At 56.6% G+C, this 24,212-nt stretch overlaps 7 protein-coding genes across 7 annotated transcripts; 4 read left to right on the forward strand and 3 right to left on the reverse strand.

Moving 5' to 3' along the window:
• Positions 1 to 480: 480 nt before the first annotated feature.
• On the reverse strand, positions 481 to 3,736 carry B0H64DRAFT_125169 (high-temperature-induced dauer-formation protein-domain-containing protein). The gene is made up of 5 exons (XM_062798032.1): positions 3,524 to 3,736; positions 2,730 to 3,437; positions 2,084 to 2,680; positions 1,785 to 2,028; positions 481 to 1,734 (listed from the first exon to the last, which is right to left on the reverse strand). The coding sequence occupies exons 1-5, from the start codon at positions 3,617 to 3,619 to the stop codon at positions 737 to 739; spliced, it is 2,643 nt and encodes an 880-aa protein (XP_062661004.1). The 5' UTR covers positions 3,620 to 3,736; the 3' UTR covers positions 481 to 736.
• A 218-nt stretch (positions 3,737 to 3,954) lies between these two features.
• On the forward strand, positions 3,955 to 5,173 carry B0H64DRAFT_392286 (signal peptidase subunit-domain-containing protein). Its single transcript, XM_062803541.1, has 3 exons — positions 3,955 to 4,286; positions 4,381 to 4,680; positions 4,761 to 5,173. The coding sequence occupies exons 1-3, from the start codon at positions 4,141 to 4,143 to the stop codon at positions 5,008 to 5,010; spliced, it is 696 nt and encodes a 231-aa protein (XP_062661005.1). The 5' UTR covers positions 3,955 to 4,140; the 3' UTR covers positions 5,011 to 5,173.
• On the reverse strand, positions 5,174 to 10,420 carry B0H64DRAFT_431420 (XRN 5'-3' exonuclease N-terminus-domain-containing protein). Its single transcript, XM_062805968.1, has 4 exons — positions 9,944 to 10,420; positions 9,792 to 9,885; positions 9,413 to 9,719; positions 5,174 to 9,336 (listed from the first exon to the last, which is right to left on the reverse strand). The coding sequence occupies exons 1-4, from the start codon at positions 9,946 to 9,948 to the stop codon at positions 5,477 to 5,479; spliced, it is 4,266 nt and encodes a 1,421-aa protein (XP_062661006.1). The 5' UTR covers positions 9,949 to 10,420; the 3' UTR covers positions 5,174 to 5,476.
• Positions 10,421 to 10,589: 169 nt separating this feature from the next.
• On the forward strand, positions 10,590 to 12,641 carry B0H64DRAFT_357468 (WD40-repeat-containing domain protein). Its single transcript, XM_062801620.1, has 5 exons — positions 10,590 to 10,831; positions 10,890 to 10,943; positions 11,002 to 11,053; positions 11,109 to 11,627; positions 11,676 to 12,641. Exons 1-5 carry the CDS (start codon positions 10,798 to 10,800, stop codon positions 12,340 to 12,342), a joined length of 1,326 nt encoding a protein of 441 aa, XP_062661007.1. The 5' UTR covers positions 10,590 to 10,797; the 3' UTR covers positions 12,343 to 12,641.
• A 936-nt stretch (positions 12,642 to 13,577) lies between these two features.
• Positions 13,578 to 16,948, forward strand: B0H64DRAFT_457661 (uncharacterized protein; the record flags this gene model as incomplete). Its single annotated transcript, XM_062807389.1, has 3 exons — positions 13,578 to 15,107; positions 16,083 to 16,256; positions 16,317 to 16,948. 3 exons carry the CDS (start codon positions 13,578 to 13,580, stop codon positions 16,701 to 16,703), a joined length of 2,091 nt encoding a protein of 696 aa, XP_062661008.1. The 3' UTR covers positions 16,704 to 16,948.
• Positions 16,949 to 18,210: 1,262 nt separating this feature from the next.
• B0H64DRAFT_125260 (uncharacterized protein) lies at positions 18,211 to 20,578 on the reverse strand. Its single transcript, XM_062798034.1, has 4 exons — positions 20,274 to 20,578; positions 20,147 to 20,204; positions 19,336 to 20,042; positions 18,211 to 19,286 (listed from the first exon to the last, which is right to left on the reverse strand). Exons 1-4 carry the CDS (start codon positions 20,427 to 20,429, stop codon positions 18,333 to 18,335), a joined length of 1,875 nt encoding a protein of 624 aa, XP_062661009.1. The 5' UTR covers positions 20,430 to 20,578; the 3' UTR covers positions 18,211 to 18,332.
• A 1,676-nt stretch (positions 20,579 to 22,254) lies between these two features.
• Positions 22,255 to 23,340, forward strand: B0H64DRAFT_125245 (uncharacterized protein). Its single transcript, XM_062798033.1, has 3 exons — positions 22,255 to 22,586; positions 22,657 to 22,735; positions 22,812 to 23,340. The coding sequence occupies exons 1-3, from the start codon at positions 22,541 to 22,543 to the stop codon at positions 22,969 to 22,971; spliced, it is 285 nt and encodes a 94-aa protein (XP_062661010.1). The 5' UTR covers positions 22,255 to 22,540; the 3' UTR covers positions 22,972 to 23,340.
• Positions 23,341 to 24,212: the final 872 nt, after the last annotated feature.

A 24,212-nucleotide genomic window follows, 5' to 3' on the forward strand; every position in this document is an offset into this window, starting at 1 on the left:
ACAACACGGAACACGCGGAAGGACAAAACAGATGGGGTGAGGTGAGACACAAGACACGTTAAGTACGCAGGGGATCTAAACTCTAGGTTCCTGGCACGTACTATCGAATCCGCTCTCCCGCTATACGTATATATGCGTGCCGTTATATCCAGGTCGCGAGGACATGACAAGGGGGGGGGGGGAACCAGAAGCTGTGGCACCACCCAACAGCCCACGAGGACCATTTGTTCCGAAATCCAGGGTCCTCGCCAAGTCGGCTGTGGATATGGTCGTGGCTGGAATCCGGGGAAGGGGTGTCTGATTCGATCAGCCACAAGGGTCCAGAGCCGTTACGCGAATGATGAAACAGTGGGGGTGCGACAAAGCCATTGATGCTTTGGGGGTCCACCTCACCGTCTCGTTGGGGGTACGTTCTGAAGAGAGGAGGACGGAGCTTGCGGAATTGCTTGTCACGGCCCGGGGGTGTGCTGTCGTCGTCGGTTACGCGGCAGCAATCCAGGTGTCCGCTCTGGGCGGGCGGAGAAATACTTGATAACTCTGATTCCCAGAAAAGTAAGTCACTAATCCCGTCGCCCTCTAGGCCGTGTAGCTGTGTTACCATCCAACACTCGATCGCTCGTTGTTCCCGTATCCACATGTTCGTGCCCGTAAAAGACCACCCCCGAGGCTGTGCGCCTACCCCCGACGACCGGTATGTTTGGTCTCATTCCTCTGCCCCCTCGGCGCCACGGGCCATCTATGTGCCTCGTGCAGGAGGCTGCCCATTCCCAAGTGTTGGCGCGGATGGGTTTCCGACACCTCGCAGATTGATTGATCCAATCCGCGATACAATATTACTGCCCACCGCATCCACGGCACCGCGAGGCGAGGTGAACGTTGGGCCTTGCGCCGCCGTCTCTTGGACCCGGAACAGCTTGATCTGCGTTGAGTTCCACACACCCACGGTTCCCTTTGACACTTGCATCTCGCTAGCAAATATAAAGCCCCAGAGCAGTGACTCGTACCATCCGAGCGCCAGCGGCGACCACTCAAACGAGTGCACCCGGACCGGCGACGGCTCGACTCCAACGAGATGCACCTCGCGAATCTTAGCGATCGTGGCAGGCGAGGGCGCGTCCGATGCCAAAGCCTGGCGGGGGACCAGGACCGACAGCTGCTGCAGGACAGTCAGCGTCGTGTGAAGGGGTAACTCGGGCAGCCAGCTGTCCATCCAGTGGGCAGACGGCTCGAACTGCCCAGACATGGACTGGCCAGCAGCAGGGCTTCCCAGGCTGGTGGTGCTATTTTGGCGGGAGAAGTTGGCCGCCCCTGCCGGCATTTTCCCTCGGGCCTTCTCTGACATGCCCTGCAGCTGTCTCGGTACGTCGTCGTCTGCCGCTGATGCTACAGAAGAAGCCGCTGACGGGTTGTCACTCGGGCTTGAGGCTGCCGGTGTCGGCCGCGCTTCCTCGTCGCTATCATCTTCGTCATCGTCGTCACCGATCGCGAAGGTATTGTCCTCCTCCGGAACATCGCCAAGTGTCGGTGCCCTTGAAGGCTGTGCCGTCGGACTCATGATGCTCTCCATCGAACTCCTAGTCGAATTGGGCTCCAGTGGGTCGTGGGAGGTTACGCTGTCTTTCCTCCGTCGGTTGCGTCGCTCTATCTCCTCCTGGCCGCTTTCTAGCGTCAGCGAACGCAATGCCTCGAATCGCTTTTTGTTCCTCAGAATGGAAAAGATGAAGTTGGGGTTTTCTGCTCGCGGTCAGTATTAAACGCTTCTACGACGTCGCAGGGCAACCTACTGCCAAATTGGTGCTCAACGATGGCATTGATGGCCTCCAGCAATGACCGCAGAAGGCTGTGGTTGCTGTCATTGGCTAGAAGGAAGGACGGGGAAGCCATTGAGTTGAACAATTGCATGATTCTAGCGCAGGTTGGCCCGCTCAGCCCCTCCAGATATGCGGCGATGTTGTTAATGACGGCCAAGAGCGCAGGGTATATGGCCGTCAGCTTTCCCTGGCTCGTAGTGATGAGCACGAAAATGGACTGGCTTAGAGTTAGCTATGGTATGAAGCAACAATGGGTAGCTCGATTTGCTCACCTGGAGGAGAAAGTCCCCGTACGTGCCCCTGAACCCGGTAATGCGGATGGCAGGGGGCAACGTATCCTGCGCGTCAAACGGCTTGTTCAGGTTCACCCCGAAGTTCTTTTCCACACTGAGGGTCTGCAGCAAGAAAGCACACATCCTCACCACGCCCTGCTTCGAGGCATCCCCCTTGTACTCGAGGGCATAGAACAAAATCAGGATGACGAAGTCATATGCCCTCTCCGTGTCGATGATGAAGGATCGGAACCGCTTGTTGCACTGAGTAATCTCCCAAAACAACATTATTATCTCGGGGGCAAACCTCACAGAGGAGTGGGCTCCGGGTATGTATGACGAGTTGGTTTGGAGGGGCTGGTTCAGTATCCGCGTCATCCCGTCCACGGCAAACTGGAAGTCCTGTGGCCGGTGCAGCCGGCCGAGGAAGTGGCGGTAGTAGTTCTTGGGTGTCGCAACACCAGCTTGCTCTGGGATGGGATAGAGCAGGGTCGCCAACAGGAGCTGTAGAGTGTACGTGACGAGAATCTCTTTGGGATCCTTGAAGACCAGGGCATTATAGGGCACCCGCCAGCTGGCCGGGTTGTATTTAAGTGTCTGTCCAAGTCAGTATTTCGTATGATACGGGGAGGAATATGCTGCTTACCGTGTTCAACAGCGAGCACAGCACGGAGAGTACCACCTGCTTGTCCGAGTTGGTGCACATGTAAGTGAGCGCCTTGGTCCCTTGCTGCGGCAATACGCTCGGCGAGAGGTACAAGCTATGGCCCGCCAAAGTTAAGAGCAGGCGAAGGATCTCGCAGCGGTTACTCTCGTGTTCCCTCGTGGTTGGGATCGACGTGTTGCATCCCACGCCGCTCTGCCAAATGGCGTAGGTGACCTTTGGCTTGCCATGCGGGGCCTTGGGGACCGTGAGGTCGGAGTAGAACAAGAAGTCGAGCAGGGCGTCGATGAGTTCTTCGGCGAGTGGCTTCGCATCCTCAAACTCCTCTACGGGAGGCTTGGGCTGCACGTCCTGCCCGCCGTCAAAGAGAATCTCGTTGGCGATGGACGACTTCCTCGTGGGCTTGCGCCTTGGAGACCAGAACAGCTTGTCTTCCCACTGATGCAACGATTCCTTTTCGTAAATGAAGGGGAGAATGCGTGTGAGAACTCGGATGCAGTTGAGGGCTTCTCTATCGGGAGCTATTTCGGGATCGGGAAAGGAGGGGTGGTGACGGAGCATGAACAGGCGGTTCGTTACGGCCTGGACTAAGCTCTCGATGTTCTCGAGCGCATTGTCGCGAGTTCGGCGAACATCGGCGGGGGTAAAGAGGCTGAAGATATCTTCGGGTGATTCGGGCAGTTCCCAGAACTATAGCGGGTTAGTAGATGTATCGAAGGGCAAGCCAACCCTTTACGGTGACCACCACGATCACGACAAGGGCAACGGCAACTAACAGAGGACCAGTAGGCATCACCCGGGGGAATATGCCGTTCCTCGGACAACCGAAAGATGCCCTTTTTGAAGACGAGCTTCGAGTCGCTAGCACCCATTTTCGCAGCTAAGATATTCGCATTGTGTGGTCCTGTTTGTTGATCGGGGAGCCGGGCGGAAACGGCGACGGAAAGCAAGCAAGAAAGATGTCGATCCAGCGCAACAACCGGCTTTAGGACAATCCGACCACGAGTTACAGGTTACATCACAGTGCCACAGGGGGGGGAACCGGTCTAGGCCCAGCGATCGGACAGCCCTAACCCTCAGTTTATCCACTGTAACACTTGCCAAGCCTTGCTAATCTGCACGCGCCACGGCAGGTACATATGCACATAAAGGGAGCTCTGCATGAACCCCGATTGTCGCATGCGATTAACGATCTGGCCTTTATCGTTAACACTAACATCGCTGGGATCGGAAGGGAGCTGTCGCGAACTCGCCGACAACCTCTCATTCCAGCTTCCGGCCCATGACAAGGCCCAAGTGACGCCGGCCATTTCTCGTTGACATCGCGGTTCCAACCTCTATTTTCTATTTCCCAGAGGAGCAAGCGCGCAACAACCCCGAACCATCGCCCGCCATGTATTCCTCCGTTGTCCGTCTCCAGAACGCCTTCGGCTTCTTCACCACGGTCGCCTTCACGGTCGCCGCCATTATCGCCGCCTCCGATCTCCTCTCTCCGCGCACCCCAAGCGTGGGTGTCCTAAAAACCACCAATGTCCAAGTGTACGAACAAGCCCTCCCCCATCCGTCCTGCTCTTCCCCTACCATCGAGTCGTCAAGTCCTCCCCACTAACACGCACCACCGCCCCCCCTCCAGCGTCCGCGGCCGCCCGCACTATTACTCCTCCAAGAAAGAAGAATACGCCATCATCAAGTTCTCGCTCGACGCCGACCTCTCGACGCTGTTCACCTGGAACACGAAGCAGCTGTTCGTGTACGTGACGGCCGAGTGGCCGTCGGCGGGCGGGTCCGGGTCCGGGCAGAACGCGAGCAACCAGGCGGTGATCTGGGACAGCATCATCACGGCGCCGAGCGCCGACCACCTCGCGAACCTGGGCCCCGTCGGCATGAAGAAGCTGAAGCGCAGCGCCGAGGGCAAGAGCATCGATCCGAGCCGGTTCGTCCATCCATCCTATCTTCTCTGTATAATATACCCCTCCCCGGTACGGTTGGTTGCTAACATGGGTTGGAAAACAGCGGGAAACTCACCCTCAAGAACCAGCGCCCCAAGTACCAGATCACGCACCCCTCTGGCAAGGTCGCCGAGCAGGAGGACGTGGTGCTGAGGCTGCACTACAATGTGCAGCCGTGGGTGGGCCTCCTGACGTGGAACCAGGACGTCAATTTCTGGAAGTGGGAGACGCTCAAGAACAACCTCAGCAAGAAGTTTGCGTTGCCGGCGATCAAGAAGAAGAAGGAGGAGAAGAAGGCGGGCGCGGCGAGGTAGCCAGACTACATGAAGTCTAATTGAAGAAATTCAAAATTTACTCGGCCATTTGATACCATCTCTTCCTTCATCCATCACCGATCCCGTCTTGTGCTCCTAGGCGATGATTGCGCATTGTGGTCCCCAAGAAGGAAATGGACGGTCTTTACGTAAGAGGCAGACGGTTCGCAGATATAATAGATTTTTTCTTCCCCTGGATTCTCCTTTTGAGACATGACCTACAACTCCTATCCCTCATACCAACCCACTAATAAGGGGTATCCGATCCCTAAACCCACAGAATGCGTGCTAGATCAGGTGTGCAATTGTATGCGAACTGTATCCCGCCACATTTCCCTAGGTCGTAGCAATCATCATGCCTCATCATCCATGGACTCATGACGCATCCGTATCCATATCCGTTTTCCTAATAATACCCCGAAACACCGTCACCCAGCCTGGCGGACACAGACGGAACCCCAGGGAACTAGCTCTGCGGAGCCGCCGTCTGGCCCTGTCCTTGCGCACCACCCCTCCCACCACCCCGTCCTCTGTACCCCTGCCCGTCACCCCGTCCCCGCCCACCACGGCCACGGCCCCGTCCACGACCCGGCGCATCGAGGATCGCCGGAGGCGGCACGGCCCCATAAATCGGCGGAGCCGACGCCGGGTGTGCGATTCCATTCCCATCAGCATGGCCAGCGCTATCAGAGTATCCTCCACGGCCTCTGAAGGGGGCACCGCCGCCGCCACGACCTCTGAACTGGCCTCCGCCGCGACCACGGCCGCCCTGACCATTTGCCGGGTTGTAGAGACCGTCCGATTGATTCTGCTGCTGATAATGAGGGCGGTAAGGCAGATTGCCTTGGATGGCGCCGCGTCCACCTCCGCCTCGTCCGCCACGGCCCCCACCGTTCAGTGCGCCGCGCCAGGTCCCCTGCAGGGGCGCCGGGGCAGCCGCGTCCTGGTAGCGTTTTCCGTTCATGTGGTAGCCGCCGTGCGCCGTGAGAGTCGTAACCGACGGGCTAACGGGCTGGCGCGCGACCTGGGCCTTGGATCCGGCGACGACCTGGTGGTTGGTGAGGTTGAGGAGAACCGTCGAAGGCACTGTCTGGCCGCGGAAGGGCGGGCAACGGTCTCCAAGGGTGGTGCCACTCATGAAGGTGACGTCGAACACGACGTCAAGGAGCTTGGCGGTGGGCGTGCGGCTGATGCCAATCACCGTGCCACGGTAGGCGATAGGGACCTTGCCGGTAGACGCGACATACACAACGCGGTCGCCGAGGGAAAAGTGCTGGTTGCCGAGGCGGTGCTCGGCGTCTTCGGGCCTCATGAGCGCGTTGCGCGGCACCCCGTTCATCTTCTTAGGGTTGGAAGGAACCGCGCTAAGTTGCAAGTTGTCTGCTTCGGTGGCGAGCCGCATGACCACGTCTGAGTCGAGCTGCTCGGCATCAAGAGGAACACGCTCCATGGAGCTCGTCTTGAGTGTTTTGAGCCAACCGCCTATTTCCTTGACTCGAGGAGAGCCAACGGCGGGGTCGCTCCAGAGATCCGACTCGGTGAGCTCAGCGCCCGACGGGTTCCGCTTGACTCCGGCAAAGAAGTCGGGGAACCGTGTCATGTACTCCACGATCAAGTGGACAGCAGCGGGGCTGAACTCCCAGCCAGTCTGCGATTTGCGAGAGTAACCCAGCACCTTCTGCTTCCTGGCCTCGAACTTAAGGTTGAGACCGAGGTTGACGCGGAGGTCGCCGACAGTCCGGATAAAGTAAGACGAGGTGATCTTGCTAAGGGTAAGGGGATGCAGGTCCAACTGCTTGGCCACCATGTAAGATGGCATGTAATGCATGCCCTTTTGCGCATCGTGGATGATCTTCTTGGCGAAGTCTGGCTCACGCTTTTCCAAGACGGCGAGCCAGATGGTGACTTTCCCAGAAGTGTAACCCACAACCTCCAGAGGCTGGCCGTAGTTGTAGTCGCCCAGGAAGAAGCCAACCGACTTGAGAGGAAACTCCTCCTCGACAGGGAGAGCAGCCTTCTCGATGAAGCGCTCATCCTCGTTGACAACCTCGTCCACAATGACCTGAGAGGCATACTCGGTCTCCATACCGGGAATCTCTCCATACTCCTTCACGGTAGCGCCCTCCTCGGTCTTGATGAGGCCCTTGAGCATGTGGACGGAAACCAGCGAGTCAACATGACCGATCAGGATGCCCAGTCGCTTGCTGTAGAAGTTCTCTATCCTGTCTGCCTTTTTGTTCCAATCCTCAATTTCGCGAGGCATATGGTTCCTGGCGACAACCTGGCCACTGCCATCTTCGGCAAGGGTGTAATCGAAGAGCTCGTCCGAGACTTTCATAATCTTGGCCTCCTGCAGAAAAGGGTAGCCAACGAAGCAGCGCTGACCAATCTTGACTTTAGCTGACTCCACATTGGTCCGCAGGTCGGTTTCTAGCAGGTTGACGATCATGCTCTCGTTCCGACTATCTTGCTGGAAGACGTTGACCCCGTGGAAACCGAGACTAGCGATATACGGCAACGTCGCCAGACTAGGGAACCCAGCCAAAGCCTCGATATTGAGCAGGGCACCGTCCGTGAGGCCAGCGCGGTACTCCAGCCCTTCCACAGCAGGGAGGTCGAATATGTTCTCCACGCAGTGACAGTGGGCGATCGCTGGGAAGACGTCCACTAAAGAAGAAGGATAGACGAAGTCCACGTCATCAGAGTAGGTGAATTTCAGCGCAACTCCGAAGTCGTTGCGCGCCTTCTCGTCGTCGGAGAGAAGGGCATCCTTGGGAGCCATGGCCGACAGCAACCGTTTCTCTTCGATGAACGGAATCTTGATAACAGCTTCCCAGTCCATCTTCTTGCCGTTCATGTCCAGTTCGAAGTCTCGGGGGTAGAAATCGATGATGGGTGACTTGGGGTCCGTCATGAGTTCCCAGTACACTGTGGGGACGATCTTTTTACTGCGGTCCGGCAGGACGCCCATGAGCTGCTCGTTGGGCCTGAAGGGCTGTCCTAGCTTGAAGTCGAGGTCGGCATTCAGCCCTTTCATGACGTCCGAGATCATGGGAGAGTAGTGGTAGGCATAGAACCAGGGCCACGAGGCGATGCCGCGGTAATAGTAATAGAGGACCCACTGCAGACCTTGGACGTAGTTCTCAGTCAGCTTTCGGAGCTCCTCTTCCTTGTTGTCCTGCGTCCAATCCTCGAATTTTTTGAAGTAGTACTCGTCCTTCCATTCCTGGAACTTCTCCTTGTACTTAGCCTCCATAGCGGCCTGCGCGTCGGCCGAGGTGAGGTCAAGGGTCTGGGCATTGTCGTATCTCTTGACGATTCGCAGCACCGCCGACTGGGCCTCCTCGTCTTCTTCGTCTTCCTCATCTCCAGCGGGGTAGGATAGGATCAAGTGACGATGGCCCTCGTCATCCGGCTTGGTGGCCCACTCTAGATGAGCGGCCTCCGCGAGATCCTGGACAAACTTGCGATCTGCGGCGTTAAGTCCCGCGCCAAGGTCCAACGTCTGAGATCCGCGATTGGTGAGAAACTTGCGAATAACCCGCTTCCAAAGAGCCTTCTGCTCGGAGCTGACGATGAGTTTCCCCTTGGCTTTTGCTCTCAGCTTCTCGGTCTCGTCGTTCTCGAGCATCTTCTTGCCCCGCAGCCAGCTCGCGTCCTCATTCTCATGCTCGAAAAACCGGTACTCCTCCTTTCCAAGCTCATCCAGAAGGCGACCGAGCCTTTGAAGGTTGACCTTTCCGTTCTCGTTGATGTAACCGTCGCATTTGGGAAGGACAGACTTGTATATCCTAAACATGGTAGCCAGGGCGCCCTCATTGATGTGGAGGTGAGGGAGATTTGGGAGAAAGTCGTTGCCGACAAAGAAGGCCATGAGGATGAAGTCGTCGATGACCTTTTCCATGTCAAACGGAAAGGTCATGGCGCCTTCCTTTTTGAGGTCCTGGAACTCGAGCTCAAGATACTCTCGGACAATGCAGAGGTGCATCAGATAGAAGTTCTGATGCTCCAGCTCTTTTGACTTGTGTTTTGCTTGACGGCCGAACGTTACCTCCTCGCGGAGGAGGCAAAAGTGCGGGTCGTGGCTCAGCAATCCCAACATGATGAGGTCGGCGTCCAGCCCGTACAAGCAATGGCGGACATTGGGGTTGTACTCGGGTTGGGCACGCGCATTCCGGATGTATTCCATGATCTTGTGCTCACCCTCGCCCGGGACCTCGTGGCCGGAGAGCACAATTTCGGGTTGTTGCCAGTCCCTGTCCTCTGATACCTTCTTGTTGATGAAGTACTTGAGCTGCTGCGTCAGCTTGGCCATGAACTCGGTTCCTGTAGTCACGGAGTTAGCGCCTCATGTTCGGGTTGGGGTTGTTCAGATTGTAGTCGCGGGGTGGGGGGGCCATACCGGGCGTAATGCAGTTGCTGTCAAACGGTTCCTCCTTGGGGAGTTCCTTGCCCTCCTTGATGGCCTTGTCGCGCGCTTTTTCGGCCTCCAGAGCGGTCCGGAAACGGCGGGCACGTTGTTGGTTCATCTTTGCTCGCGGGGCCACGCCATCGATGGCCATAAAAAACAACTTCTTGGGCTTAATCTTGCCAAAAAGATGTTCGATATAGTTGAAGATGGCTATAAACATCTCCTCCTCGCTGAGGCGAAACTGCACATCATCCGAGTCTTTGTGTGTACAGTTGTGAATGATACCATTCATATCCAGCTACCCAAATATGTTAGAAACTGTGGAAGAAGGACGTCGCCGGTGACGTCGGAGGCTAAGAGGTTCACGCACGTAGAGGCAGTCGAACTCGGGAATCCGGTTCTCGGCGATGAGCTGCGAGATGGCAGGATAGCGCTCCGAGAGCCATCTGAAAAACTTCGGAACACTAGACGGCTAGTTAACACTCTGAACGCATCGATGTGAACTCTTCGGCAAATACACACCCCATGATGGCAACAAGGCGCGCAAGATAGCGCTACTTCCTGCTGTTGTGGTTGTGGGTTCAAGGTTCGGAAATTCGGTTGTTGACGTTGATACTACTAGGTAGCTTGTTCCGTGTCGGCATGGACCGCGGGGGTACGATAAGAAATGGCGACTAGGTATTTGTAGACGGAGGGAGGAAGCTGAGTGGGATGGCTGCCGGCGCTGAATAAAAATGGCCGGGCTTTCTGAGACTGGGAGAACGCAAGGTAGGTCGGTAGCAAAGCGGCGAAAGAGAGCAGTACAAAAAGACAATGTTTCGGGACCCTCAAAACCAAGAACAGTACGCTCCAGGCAGGTCTTCTCGTCTATAAGGGAAACCACTGTGAGAACAACAATTCGACCAGGAAGCGGCGGTAGAATGCCGGAAGGGAGATGTTGGCGATCAGTTGTCGCTGGTGGTTCTGCTTTTGCCCGAAAGCTGCAGGGGAAGTTGAGGCCGGTGACTACTGGCCGACTGTCCCACCCATTTGCAGCCCCACCAAGGTCCCGACGCCACCACCAGCATCTGGAGCCCCAGACAGCGGCGATCAAATGGTCTGTGCGTTCCTACCAAAACCCGCCAAGCTGCATTTTGCTGGGCAGTGGAGGCCAAGCTCCATCAATTAACGAAAGATCACGTCGCGTCCTTTGAATCGCGCTTCCTGCAGACGCAAAGAGCAAAAGGTCCGACCTCACGTCTCGACCACACTTTGATATTCTATTCCCACCCGCCTTTCACAACCCTGCCAACAAACAAACCAAATTCTGGCTAGCAAAAGCTTAGCAATCAAATAGTCTCAAACTTACGCCAAAGTTCTAGTTTAGGACATTCACGATGGCTCCCAACGAAGTTGTGGACGACGTCGATGGTATGCATCCGAATTCTCCTTTATAACGAAAGGCAACTCGATTCTAACTACGCGGCAGTCAGCATGGACGACCAAGATGATGCTCACATGGAGAATAGGCTCATCAATGAGGGTACGTGTCCGTTTGAATCCTGTTGACTACTACCTAGGCACTCGCTAATATTGACCAGAGTACAAAACATGGAAGAAGAACAGCCCGTTCCTCTATGACATGATTTTGAGGTGGGGAAAGCCGAATTGATGATGTTAAGAAATCCAGGCTAACATACGTTCGAAGCACGGCGCTAGAGTGGCCGACATTGACCACACAGTGGTTCCCGGACGTCAAGGACGTGAGCGATAAGAACTGCACAGTCCACAGACTACTCATCGGAACACACACTGCAGAGGGCAAGCCCAACTATCTGCAGATTGCCGAACTCGAGCTGCCCAAGTTTTCCGACCCTAACCCTCGCGACTATGACGAGGAGCGCGGCGAGATCGGTGGCTATGGCGGCAAGGCGTCGTCGGGGGAACCAGCCGTGATCAAGTTTAACATCACCCAAAAGATTGATCACCCTGGCGAGGTCAACAAGGCGCGGTACCAGCCTCAGAACCCCGATATCATCGCCACGCTCGCCGTAGATGGAAAGGTCTTGATCTTTGACCGCACCAAGCACAGCCTGACACCCACGGGCACGCCGAACCCCCAAATCGAGCTCATCGGCCACAAGGAGGAAGGTTTTGGGCTGAGTTGGAACCCCCACGAGGCGGGCTGTCTGGCAACCGGCAGCGAGGACAAGACAGTGCTGCTCTGGTATGTAAAAGCTGGCTCTCGAGAAGGTAGCGACTAACGCAGGATCAGGGACCTCAAGACGGTTCAGGGGAACGGCAAGACGCTCAAGCCGTCGCGCAAGTACACACACCATAACCATATCGTCAACGACGTGCAGTACCACCCCATGGTTAAGCACTGGATCGGCACCGTGTCAGACGACCTGACGCTCCAAATCATCGACGTGCGGCGTCCCGATACCACGAAGGCGGCTGTCGTCGCCCGCGATGGCCATAGCGATGCGATCAACGCGCTATCATTCAACCCGCGGACCGAGTTCCTGATCGCCACAGCATCGGCCGATAAGACGATCGGCATCTGGGATATGCGGAACCTCAAGCAGAAGATTCACACGCTCGAGGGGCACGTCGACGCTGTGACTTCGCTCTCGTGGCACCCGACCGAAATTAGCATCCTAGGTAGTGGGGGCTACGATAGGCGGGTCCTCTTCTGGGATCTTAGCCGCGCGGGCGAGGAGCAGCTGCCGGAGGATCAGGAAGATGGTCCGCCGGAGCTGCTCTTCATGCACGGGGGACACACCAACCACCTGGCCGACTTTAGCTGGAACCTCAACGACCGGTGGTTGGTGTGCAGCGCCGCCGAAGACAACCTACTCCAGATCTGGAAGGTCGCGGATTCCATCGTTAACCAAGACGACATTGAGATGCCGATGAACGAGATGGACGCGTCCAATTAGAAGGGGGATGGTAAGAATCCGGGGTTGCGGCGGACGACACACCAAACTACCGGTCCGGGGCCGGAGAGGGCAGACTCCGAATCTAAGTTCAAGGCAACCGTGGAGACGTCCAGAAGACAGCAGCAGCAGCAGCACACGTATCTAACGACCAGAAGGGCATGGGCCAAGCAGATTGGTATGGAGATGAAAAAGAAGGGGGAGAAAGGGAAAGGGGCGGAGAAAGAGCGGGGGCGGGGGCAGAAACAGAAACAGGAGCAGGAGCAGGAGCAGCAGCAGCAGCAGCAGCAGCAGCAGCAGCAAGAGCAGGACCAGGACCAGGACCAGCAGGGAGCAAATGTAACAACCAGAGGGGCGTGGGCCAGGTTGATTGCTGTGGTGGGAGAGGAAGGGAAGGAAAAGGAGGAGGGGAGCAAGAAGGTGTACGAGGAAACGGAGGAGGAAACGGAGGAGGGTGAGAGTGAGTAAGAGAGGAAGGACGACGCGGATTAAGCAGCAGAGCGGAGGCTGAGAAAGTAGACTCTGGAGTAACCCTGTTACTGGAGAGAAACTACTCGTTAAAGGCAATGGGGTTCACGATAGCCTGTGGGAGTTGTATTTTGGTTGTTGTAAGCTTAGCAGTCGTTTTTCTATGGTCCCCACGAAGTGCTATGCTAAGAGGGCGAGATAACCCGTGCAGATTCATCAGAAGATCTTGTCAACGAACCGACATTGAAAACCCTTGGAACAAGATCAATGAGAACGGTTAGGGACAGACTATATTCAGCAAGCAACCGGAATGCCACAAGGCCAGGCCAAGAAGCCGCGTGACAAACATAAACAAACCGGTGTGTGGTTTCATCTGATGTTATTGTGGTTGGTGGGTGAATGATTAGTATTGTTCTTTTACCCTTTTCTATTGTCGCTGCTATTGTTGTTGACTGACAATACGAGAACCACGACAATATCAACAGCCACCTCAATACATATTTACTTATTCAATGACCGACGATGATCATCATCAATGACCATCACCGCCAACAAAACAACGGCAGCAGCCTCGACTACATCAACTCGAGCACACATGGATTCTCAACTTCTCACATTGTTTGTCTTCTTTATTCTCTCCATGGATCGTGCCATTGATTAGCCACATCGCTCAGCGCATTCCCATTTCCCTACCATTCTAACCGGAAGATACGACCCCCGACTTAGTTCCGTCCGTTGTTCGAATTAATTCCCCTTTTCCCGACTTCGCCATGTCATCACCCTCAGGAAACGGCACCGGTGGTAGTTTAAATGCTGCTCGGCGTCGACTCGCCCTCGCTCAGGCTGCCCGCGCAAATGCCACTCGCGAAGAGATCGAGGCCAGAGGCATCAGGCCCAACGTGCACCAAATCGTCCATCATATGAACAGGATGCCCTCTCACTCGTTCAAGCGAGCCAGACTTAACGACTTCGCGGCCCGCAAGTTCTATGAGGATGATGAAGATGGAGAGGAAAATGACGATACTGAGGATGGCCATGACGACGAGGGGACTGAAGAGGACGATGAGGAGGAATTCGAGGCGCATTGGCAAGCCATGCTCGCCGAAGGTGGCCTAGGGGATACCAACATGTTCGCCCTCGCCGAGTTCCGCCAGATCGCCCGTCAGCGCATCCGCATGATGAAGCAGGCCACTACCAAGTGGCATTCCCTAATTCAACCTCCCAAAAGGGACCGCTTCGACCTCCTCGCCTCTCTGTGCAGCTGCACCGAGCTCATCGTCGAGGTGTGTAAGCACATGCGGCCACTCGACATCGTCCACCTTTACAGCGTCAGCAAGAACTTCCACTACACCATCAACGAACACATGCGCAGCAGCATCTTTGCGTGGGCAAGCCACATGGCGCCCACCGCCGCGCGCATCTACTCTAGTCCTGTCTACTGTCGCTGGTTCATCCAAGACCCTTGCCGTCGCCGCGTCACGCCCAACGACCAAGAGCTGAGCAAGACCCAGCCAGGCCAGGCGAAGGTCGAGGGCCAACCGCCCCTGAACAGCGAGGAAGGCGAGGTACGTTTGATACCCGGCCTACTCTGGTTACAGATGGCCGTCAACCGTGAAATTCGGGTCCGGGACATTATCGCCTGTCTGGCACGGAGGGGTCATCGCCTGCCCGAGGGCTCTCATCAAACCCTCAAGAAGATTTGGCTTATCATGGACGCTGCGACGACCCAGGCACGCATGATGCTGCTGAACAATTCAGACTTCTTCAGCAACGAGGACATGTACATCGCCCAGCTCTTCATGGTCAAGCTGATCCTCGCCTTCAACGACCCCGTCTTCGGCCCGCAGTCGACCATGCTGATGCGTCTTATGCTAGGCCAACGCGGCTTGTCTCCCCTCTGGGCTCTTCTCCGCGGCATAAAATACCGCACAGTGGCAGAGATCCGCCAGCTCAAGCTCCGCTACGATGTAGGCCCCGACCAGCTTCAAGACGAAAACCTCCCGGCGGTACAAGGTGTCGATATCGACCGCCTGGGGGTCATCCACTTTGAGGGATGGGGCACCGGGCCCGACCACCTGATGCGGCCCGACGAACTGATACCACTCGAGTCTGCCCGGCGCCAGCTCGATCTGGATTGCTGCGTTGAAGAGATGATGATCTTTGGCCATGTCGATTTCAACACGGGCAACAGCCTGGTTCCGAGCCTCAAGGAGATGTACATGAGCGATGACGACCTGCCGCCGGCGTGCAAGGGGTGGAAGCCGCTGAAGCACGAACTCATCCACTCCGGCTGTGGCAACGTCCCGTTCGAGCTGGGCATGTGGCAGCCCAAGCACGCCCGCAAGGCGCGGTGGAAGACACTGACGGAAGAAGAAAAGGCGATGATCCTAGAGGCGGAACAGGAGGAGATGGACGAGGTCAAAGAGCTCGACGGCGCACGATGGAAACACGACATCGCCTGGGCCAACCTCGCCAAGCTGACCTCAGAGGTGATGAGTACCAAAAAGCTCAAAGCCAAGTTCAAGCTCCTCAACCCGTCCCCCGACGATATGGAGAGCCACCTCGCCCAATTCGCCCGGCCTCAGCGCCTCAGGCTCGCGAGAAACTACACCAACCCTGACTCCGACTCCGACCCCGACGCAATGGACGTTGATGACGCCAACGACGACGACGAAAATCCCGCCAACACCCCCCCATCAACAGCCGAGCGCTTCTCCAACCTCACCCTGCGGCCAGCGCAGCCGGACCAACACGACGACCCATTCCTCGACCCAGACGACCTCTCAACCATCCCCGACGAGGAGCTCATCCTCGACCAGATCCCGGCCTCCGAAGTCAACCGCATCATCAACTCCTTCCGCCCACCACGGTCCTTCCGCGACGACTCCGACCTCGGCTCATCCGACTCCGACACCGACACCGACACCGACCAGCACACACCAACCCAAACCCAAACCCAAACCCAAAACCAACGACACCAACCTCCAACCCCAAACCACACCCCCACCCAACCCCAACCCCAACACGAACAACACACCCAAGACAACGACAACGACAACGACGAAACCGAAACCGAACCCGAACAATCCCCCCCCTCCGACAATGAAACAGAAACAGAAACCGAACACGAATACTCCGACGAGGAAGAAGAAGACGAAGACCAAGACGAGCACGAGCTGCCCAACATCCCCATCTACAACGTGGACCCGACCCTGGTGCTGCACACGCCTGCGACGGCGCTCTCCGAGAACACGGACGAGATGCTGCTGGCGCAGGCGGATGTCGAGTACTCTGATGTGGGGGATGGGGATGGGGATGGTGATGGTGATGGTGGTGGGGGTGGTGAGAATGGGCGTGGGGATGAGGGATGGGGTGGTGGTGGTGGTAAGGGTGGGGTTAGGGATCCGGGGGAGGGGGGCCGGCGGCTGGGGGAGGAGGATGCGGATACGGTGATGATGTTGATGGGGGGTGGTGTGGAAGTTGGCGGGGGTGGGGTTCGGGAGGGGGAGGTGGGAGAGGGGGATGGGCAGTTTGAGCTGGATTGGGATGACTTTTTGAGGAATCCTGAGTCGTATAGTATTGAAGGGGGGGAGGTGGTGGTTCGGGATGGGGAGGATAGTGATGCGACTGAAGAGGATGTGGAGGAGGAGGACGATATGGAGATGGCGGACGAGTTTGATGATGGGGGACAGGATGGGGAGGAGGAGGACGACATCAACTTGCTGATGGGCGGCCTGAACGTGGGTCTGGGTCAGGATGGTTACCAGCAAGTTGCTCAACAGATGGCCGAGGCGCAGGGCACCGATGAGCTTGATCTCGCTGCGTACATGGTGGACGAAGACGTTGGCGAGGATGAGCGCACGAAGAAGTTAAGGAATTGGTTTCGGCCGTGGTAGTTGAGTCGGCTGGCTCATGACGTTCAGTGGGTTGGGTAGGGTAGTCTTTGGGCCCGTCATGGAATCGAACGTCTTTTTCTCGTCTGGCACTGGGGCGTCGAGGTCGGTGGCTAGGTGCTAGGTTTTCGTCTGGTTGTCATTGTTGACAGAACGCTGCCACCGGTTGCACGTTCCAATGACCCGCAAGAAGAGTTGTTGCATCGTATCCTGGAATTAAGTCTGGTCCTTGATTACTTACTAACTCTTTTACATCGTGACTATGGCGGTGATGGAAAGCACTAAAACACTTGAGTCAAACCAAGTCAATAACGCGGCGAATGTGCCCAGTGTGCACCGCGAACACAGGGAACAGCATGGAAGGGCCAAATGCAGGTATTATTAAAACATATTGCCGCCTCACACCGTCCGTGGGCCGTCCCCTTAATGATAAGCTGAAAGAAAGGCAAAGAAAGGTAAAAGAAAAACACAGTCCCAGAGCCTGGAACGAACACGCGCACGGTTTGGAGCTGCCATGATATTGCCGCCTCCCGCACCAACGCAGCCGTAGCCCATAACGACCTAGCCTAGGAAGGGTTAGAGAGACGTAACACAATCTGTTGACGGAGTCCTAGGGTAGCTTGGGGGGTCCTGATAGTAGGGTGAAGGGGGGCGTGAGGGGGGGATATGTAACAGTCAGCTCGAGGATATGGAGACAGAAACGAAGAATAAAACCTTGAAATAACTTTAACACATCAACATCAACGAGAAAATAATGACCTCCCTCCCCTTCCAGCCCGAAACCAACACCCGCTCGCCCCCGGCCCCCCTGATGTTCCGCTTTACTCCCGCTGACCGACCCCCTTCCAGCAAACTTTTTGTCAAAAGAAAGGACCTCAATCTGGAGCATACTAGTTGAATAGATGAGGAAACGGGAAATGAAAACAATGATCAAGAAAATAGAAAAGAGGACAGGATTAACACACAGAAACAGGGCAAAGGCATATAGTCCCAGCCGCCGTTTACGAGCACCGAAGGCCAGATATAACCCCTGTACACTCCCTCGCTATGCACGCCTCTCCCCCCCTTTTCCCACGCGCCCGCCCGCCCCGATCCTAAACCTGCCCAGCCCATGCCTGACTCAATCGAATGTGCCCATTGTTGCGAGTTTCGAAGTCGACGAGAATTGGAAACAACCGTATGCGTGTGAGTAACCCGGGCGATTGAGGATATCGCACGCTTCCTAGATCCCCCTTTGTGACCCCGTGCCGAAAAGAGAGAGCCAGTACAATGCGTTGTCGGCTCGAGAAAACGCCGCCCTGAGGGGACCCTGTAAGAATGGCATGTTCTTTTTGTCTTTCCAGCCCTTTGTACTTTTTGAACCCGCCATCCATCCGTCCCCACCCCATCACCACACAAACCCCGTAAGTAACCGACCGCAGTATCTCTCCCAAAAGCCCATGACCCACACCCGCACCATGATGATGAAACAGCCGAAACTTGCCGTAGTTATTGCCAAGGCCCACACGATCCTCTATCCCTCGTTCCCAAACTTGCCGAAGAAGAAAAGCCACGCGTGAAAGAGCAGAGAGCTTTTGAGCAATGGATTGTTCCTACCATCCGGCGACGGACGAGGATGCTTACGGCCGACGCTTATGCGGGCGACTTGCTCTGGGGTGCGCCGCTGCCGTTCTGGCGGGCATCCTGGTTGCTGACCGAGAGGCTACCGATCCCCGACGATAGGAAGGCAAACGGGTCGTTCTCACTCTGCGAGTAGAAGTTGTTGTTGGGACCAGCCGATGCCGGGCCGTTGCCTGCCGACTGGAAAGCCGCCTCCGCTGCGCGGCTGTCAAAGGGTCCAGCAGAGTGAGAGCCCGGAGCAGGGCCAAAGTGGGTGTTCAGCGGGGGGTAAGGCGCAGCACCGCCGCCCAGACCGGACGGGAGAGCGTAGGTGCTCGGGGGGCCACCAAAGTGTTGGCCATATCCAGCACCAGAGCTGAAGCCACCGGCACCAGAGCCGAAGGGGCCAGGACCGGGGCCAGGACCGGGGCCGGGCCCGGGGTTACCGCCCATTGAACCCTGTCCCATGCCGTACGAGGAAGGGGCGTCCATGGGGGAAGGGTAGCCCGAGTCAGCAACCACAGCAGCGCCAGCACGGCTGGCTCCGCAACGGAGGCAGCAAACGTTCTTTGCGAAGTTGTGGTAGCCACAGACCTCGTTACCGCACTTCCAGTCACCGGCGCGGAAAGGAACGACGCCAGAGCCGCCCATGCGGCCGTGACCACCACCACCGCCATGACCGTGGTGACCCATGTGGGGAGGGGGGGGCATCATGGCCGGAGGCGCATAGCCGTAGCCATAGCCCATCTCGCCAGCGGGCCCCGGAGTGACGGCAGGGTACGAGCAGCGGAAGCAAGCGGTACGGCGCTGGAAGTTGGAAAAGCCACACGACGGGCAAGTCCAGTCGCCGGGCCGAGGTCTGTTCTTGCTCGGGGGGAAGGGGGTGAGAATCTCGGCGGCGCGGTCCAGGACTCTGCTAGATGACGGGGATACCTCGATCGCTTTTTCATTCAGGGCACGCCCATTCATGCACAGGCTTTCGGCGGCCTAGATATGGTTAGCAGCGTAACGAGCCAATGGGGTGGGGGGATCTGACCTCTTCGTGGGATGAAAAGACAGCGAAGCCGGTGCCGGTCGGCTTGTGCTGCTCTGGAGTGCGCAGAGTCCAGAAAGCGATGGGACGACCACCGAACTGGGTGAACCAGCTCTCGAGCTCCGATTGGGTAGTGTCGTGGGGCAGGCCAGACATGTGCAGCACCTTGCTGCGCTCCGAAAGGAAAGCACGGACGTCGGCACGGGCATCCATGGGACGAGTGAGCACGTCCGGATGCTCATGGGGCGGCTGTGACTTCCGGATCAAACCACGGAGCACGCGAGCCAGTGTCACAGCTTCCTCCATGGCGCGGCGAGGCGAGGCCGGTGCCAGGGCCTGCAGGTGGAAGGGCAGGTTGTGCTTGATGGGGGCACTAGTTTGGACCGCCTCGACTTCCAGGGCGGCGCAGATATTGGCCAACGACGAGGGCCCGAAGGGCAGCGACTCCGGGTGGTGCTGCTGCCACCGTTGGTATTCGGTACGGAGCTCGAAGGCCCGAGAGTGTTGCAGATAAGGGGGAAGCACGACGGATTTATCGCGAGCCTCACGGGGAAGCTGCACGCGCAGATCCCAGGCTTCCAACGTGACGAAGACGAAGTCGAGGTTCTGCGAGGTCAGGTGTTCGGAGGCGAAGGCATCAAAGCGGTTGACGGCGTCTCGGAAGGTGCCAGCGTTTCTAACATGTTCCCAGGTGAGAGTGGTCAAGCTCGCTGGCAAAAATTGGTCAGCAACGAGAGGTCGGTGTAGCGCAAGGAAGCGAATTGGCCGTCGAGGAGGCCTCGGTTGTAGCAGGGGCAAGCCAGGCAGGACTCACTGCAGAGGGGAGTGATGGGGGTGTTGACGGGCTTGACGAGGACGCTCTCGCGGTGAAGCTACAGGCAAGAAAGTGCTGGTTAGAAACAGATAGTTTCTTCGAATTTTCAGGGGTTGGCTTGGCCCACCTCATCCAGCGTGTTTGCGTCCAGCAGGATCCAACCAAGCTCAATGACCTCGGCCGAGTCCTTAGTTACGTAGACGCCGTGCTCATCACAGGTAGTCGCTACGTGGACGACGACATATCGGTCGACCTTGAAGGGCGGGTTCTGTTGAGTCGCCATGGTTGCTGCGTGTTCGGAGCAGCGATCAAGTTCGAGGGCCGAACTCGTTCGAGGGTTATAAGATAGTTGATGCGGCTATCCGAAGATGCTGCCTGACAATACCAAAAGGCGTGTTAGCCAAATCGAGTCATCAATCTCAAGCAGCGGTGTCCGGCAGCGCATACCTTTTGTCGCCCGGTGGACGTCCGCAGCAAACAGCGGGTTTTCGGGAAAATGAAGCAGGAAAGGTCCACGGTTTACCGAGTCCACCCTGACAACCAACCTAGCAAGGGAATTGCGGAGCTGAGCACGGTCCGAGTCCTAGCTTCGTACCTGCGGCAGGAGCAGACTGTGCAGAAACAACGAATAAAAATGCAGGGCTCCCACAACCACGCAGACCTGGTACGGTGCACGCGTCCTTAAAGAGCTTGTCGATTGAAGCTCGCGCCCCTTTCTCGGAGGCAAGGAGAAAGGGTGGAGAGAGAAGTAGGGGAGAGTGGTGTGGAGGGCGGAGGGCGGAAAGGGGAAACCGAAGGTGAGGAGACGCGCAAGAGGGAAAAAAATGGTAGGCAAGTTTGAGGTGGACTGCTTCAACTACCACTGCCCACTCAGTGGTCGCTGGCCCGGCCGCAACTCCATCTTAACAATTGGTCTTACTGATCCGAGAGGAGGACTCCGTACCGCCAGGAATCGGCTCCAGCAGCGCTGAAAATCCGGTTTTTGCTGGACGCTTCCCCGGACCGTTTCCAACACGACCGAGTTCCCCAGACCGCGCCGCCCTTTTTTTTTTATTGCTGCAGACTTCCACCATGTCATCGCTGCGCCGTCTCCCGTTGCGGCCGATGGGTGCCGGAGGATAGCGCAGTATGTGGCCCGTGCGTGTCGTAATGGAGCTGGTGACTTGCTCCCACGAACCATTTTGACTGCAGGGTCGATGCAGCCTGCAAGCAGCAAGCCTGCTCACTGACTGAAGGATAGGCGTCTGTTCAGCTGCACTTTGATTACCAATAGAAATATTGATCACGCCGTTTGCCGAGCACGCCGAGGCACTCAACACCACTGCTTTGCGTCCGGTATCAGGGGCTTCCAGTTTCTGTCCCACCTTTTTCTGACAGCCTTCTCGCCCATTGGCCAGCTCGACCTTCAAATGGAGGCGAGCTGCGTTCCTTTTGTCCAAAGCCCATCGCCGACTCGTCTCAACAATTGTTTATTTCCCGACAATGGTCAGCCCGCCAGATTGCCTGTCAAGTATTGGCGGATATTCACATGTTGAAACTCTCTCCTCAACGAAGTGGTCAGCAAAGCGATCAGTTGGAAACAGCATGTTCGTTGTGTTGCACGAACAACCACTCCAGCTGCTCGGAACTTGCCAAGGGAAAGCTATCGAAAATGATTCATAATCCATGCTCTCTCAGGTCAAGATGTCAATCTGACTGCAACACCGTTGCCGGCCCCTTTTTATCGGGGCGAGGCATCCTTCCCCTCGGCGTGGGGCATGCATCCCAGCGCCGGAAGTGCATCCGAGAGAACTGCGACCTTGAGATTGGAATTTGGTGGTGGGGCGCAGGCGTGGCTGCCAGGACATGGTGGCTACCTAACTCCAGACGAAGGGAGGGACTTCCATTTCGTATGTCGACAGAATAATAAAAGCCCCTGACGAGAGGCCGGTCGGTAACCAAGCGAGCCAAGCTCGCTCGATCAATTTCGATTCCACAGCTGCTTCGAGTGGTTGACTGGCAGTTTGATATTTCCAACATACGAATGCTCCGCCAACTCCAACCGAGGTCACTCTAAGGTTCGATCTCAAACACGATTCCAGTGCATCATTCTTTGCTCGTTTACGCCTACTATAATCACGCTCGCAACTTTACCTAGGGCATAGGACGGATAGGTACGAAGTAGTTGGATGTTCTCAAAACTCGGGTGAGGCGTTGAGACGGCAAGTGCTGGGCTCTGACAGGAGTGGTTGGTTCGTGCACAAACTACGTCATCGCACTTGCCGCTCATGAGAATGAACACCGAGTAGTAGTATTCAATGAAGGCAATTTTCAAACGATGGGAAAGGCAATGACTACCAATTTTGTTTTTCCAACATAGTCACAAAACAAACGAACGAAAACCAAACAGACAAGATGGACGGCGCCAAAGGAGTCGTGATTACACTCTTTAGCATCCTCTGTTAGTGTGGACCCCTGCTCGCCTCCCAACGTCGAGCACACATCCCCGAAACCAAACTAACGGACCGCAGTTCCTCCCATCGGAGTCGCCATGCTGGCCGGCTGCGGCGCAGACTTGCTGATAAACATAATCCTTACTGTTTGGCTTTTGTATGTGTCTCGTCCTTATCAAGGGGGTAAATTCTTTCAATTTCTTTTGAGCTAACCACGCTGACTCGGCTCACAGCTGGCTGCCCGGCGTTCTGCATGCCTTCTACCTCCTTATTGTTTACTACGACCGACGGGAGAAGTACAAGGTCGGGGGTCCACCCCTCAAGCGGGCTCCCTTTATATTCAGCGACAAAGTGCAGTCGGGCGGTGCCACCGGGTCTCGGTGGAAATACTAAGGTTATCCTGTCGCGGGTGAGGGCTCGTAGCTGATGATGGTCGAATTCGGGCGATGAAAAAAGCAGACACGGCATCCCTAAACTATTTTTATAATACTCCAAAAAGAAGAGAAACAACAGTCCCCAACTACCTTACCCGGTAGATACAAATACAACAACCTTAGTGTGGTTCTCGAATGCATCGAAGGAACCCCCGTCAGATGGGCATGGGGTTCGCGATTTCCTGAATATGCAGGGATCCGAGCTTGAGCGCGTGGCGCGTGTTTCAAATTCAGAGCACGGGTTCTTGGGGTTTTAAAGCAGGAAGACTGGCAAAGATCCCTCTTTTCACCCGAACTCAACCGGGGAAGTGGTGAGGCATGTTCTGGAAGGAGTTAAAATGCCCAAGGTCCCAGCACTCAGCGGGGAAGCTTGTGGTGGGCCCAATTGGCCCCGCCTCCGGACCCCTGCTCGTTCACTGCAAGTGGCCTGCGGCCAGACCTCTGAACGACAGCCACGCCTGCCTGCAGAACGCGAGCTGGTGTCGGCCAATGACGGCGACTTCAAACTTTGTGCTCTCTCTGATCTGCCAACCAGTCACAATTGCCTGGAAGGCAGTGACGGAAGAGAAACAGCAGACTCGGAGCGGAGATTGTGCACCCGCCAATCTGACGTTTCCAATGCGCATGCGGGCGACATTATCCTTTAGCGATCGAATCGAATCATCAAATCACCAATCGAGGAATTTCGAGCAGCGCAGACGAGAGGGGGCTCCGGGCGGCCGAGGGGCAATGCTGAGAGTTTGAGACTGAACGAACGGGGCACCCACGGCACCAAACCTGCAACCCGCCAACCCGCAACACACAACGCATTTTGGGAACTTACTGCGGGACGCGAGACGCAGGACGCAGGCACAATCAGTGGAACCGACTCGGTGGTCCATAACCAGACAACCACGTCAACGACCCCGACATCCAAACGCCGCTCGGCTCGATACACAGCCAGGAACTGGCATGCCGCCCACGCCTGGCTGATCCTGCTCCTGCTGCCGCCGCTACTGCTGCTGCTGCTGCCTCTACTGCCGTCCTCGTACCGTCCGTGTCCGCGTCCGCGAACACGTCGTCTCGGTCCATTGACCCACTGCACTGACCCTGACCCCTCAACGGGCCCCCTTGACGCCTCTGCCCGTCGTCCGGGTCTCACGGGTCGTCGCTGTTGCCCGCTCGACCCGCGTGTTGCTGGGCCTTACTGCTGATATTCCT

The sequence above is a fragment of the Chaetomium fimeti genome (assembly GCF_033439085.1).
Source record: "Chaetomium fimeti strain CBS 168.71 chromosome Unknown B0H64scaffold_3, whole genome shotgun sequence".
Classification (NCBI taxonomy): Eukaryota; Fungi; Ascomycota; class Sordariomycetes; order Sordariales; family Chaetomiaceae; genus Chaetomium; species Chaetomium fimeti.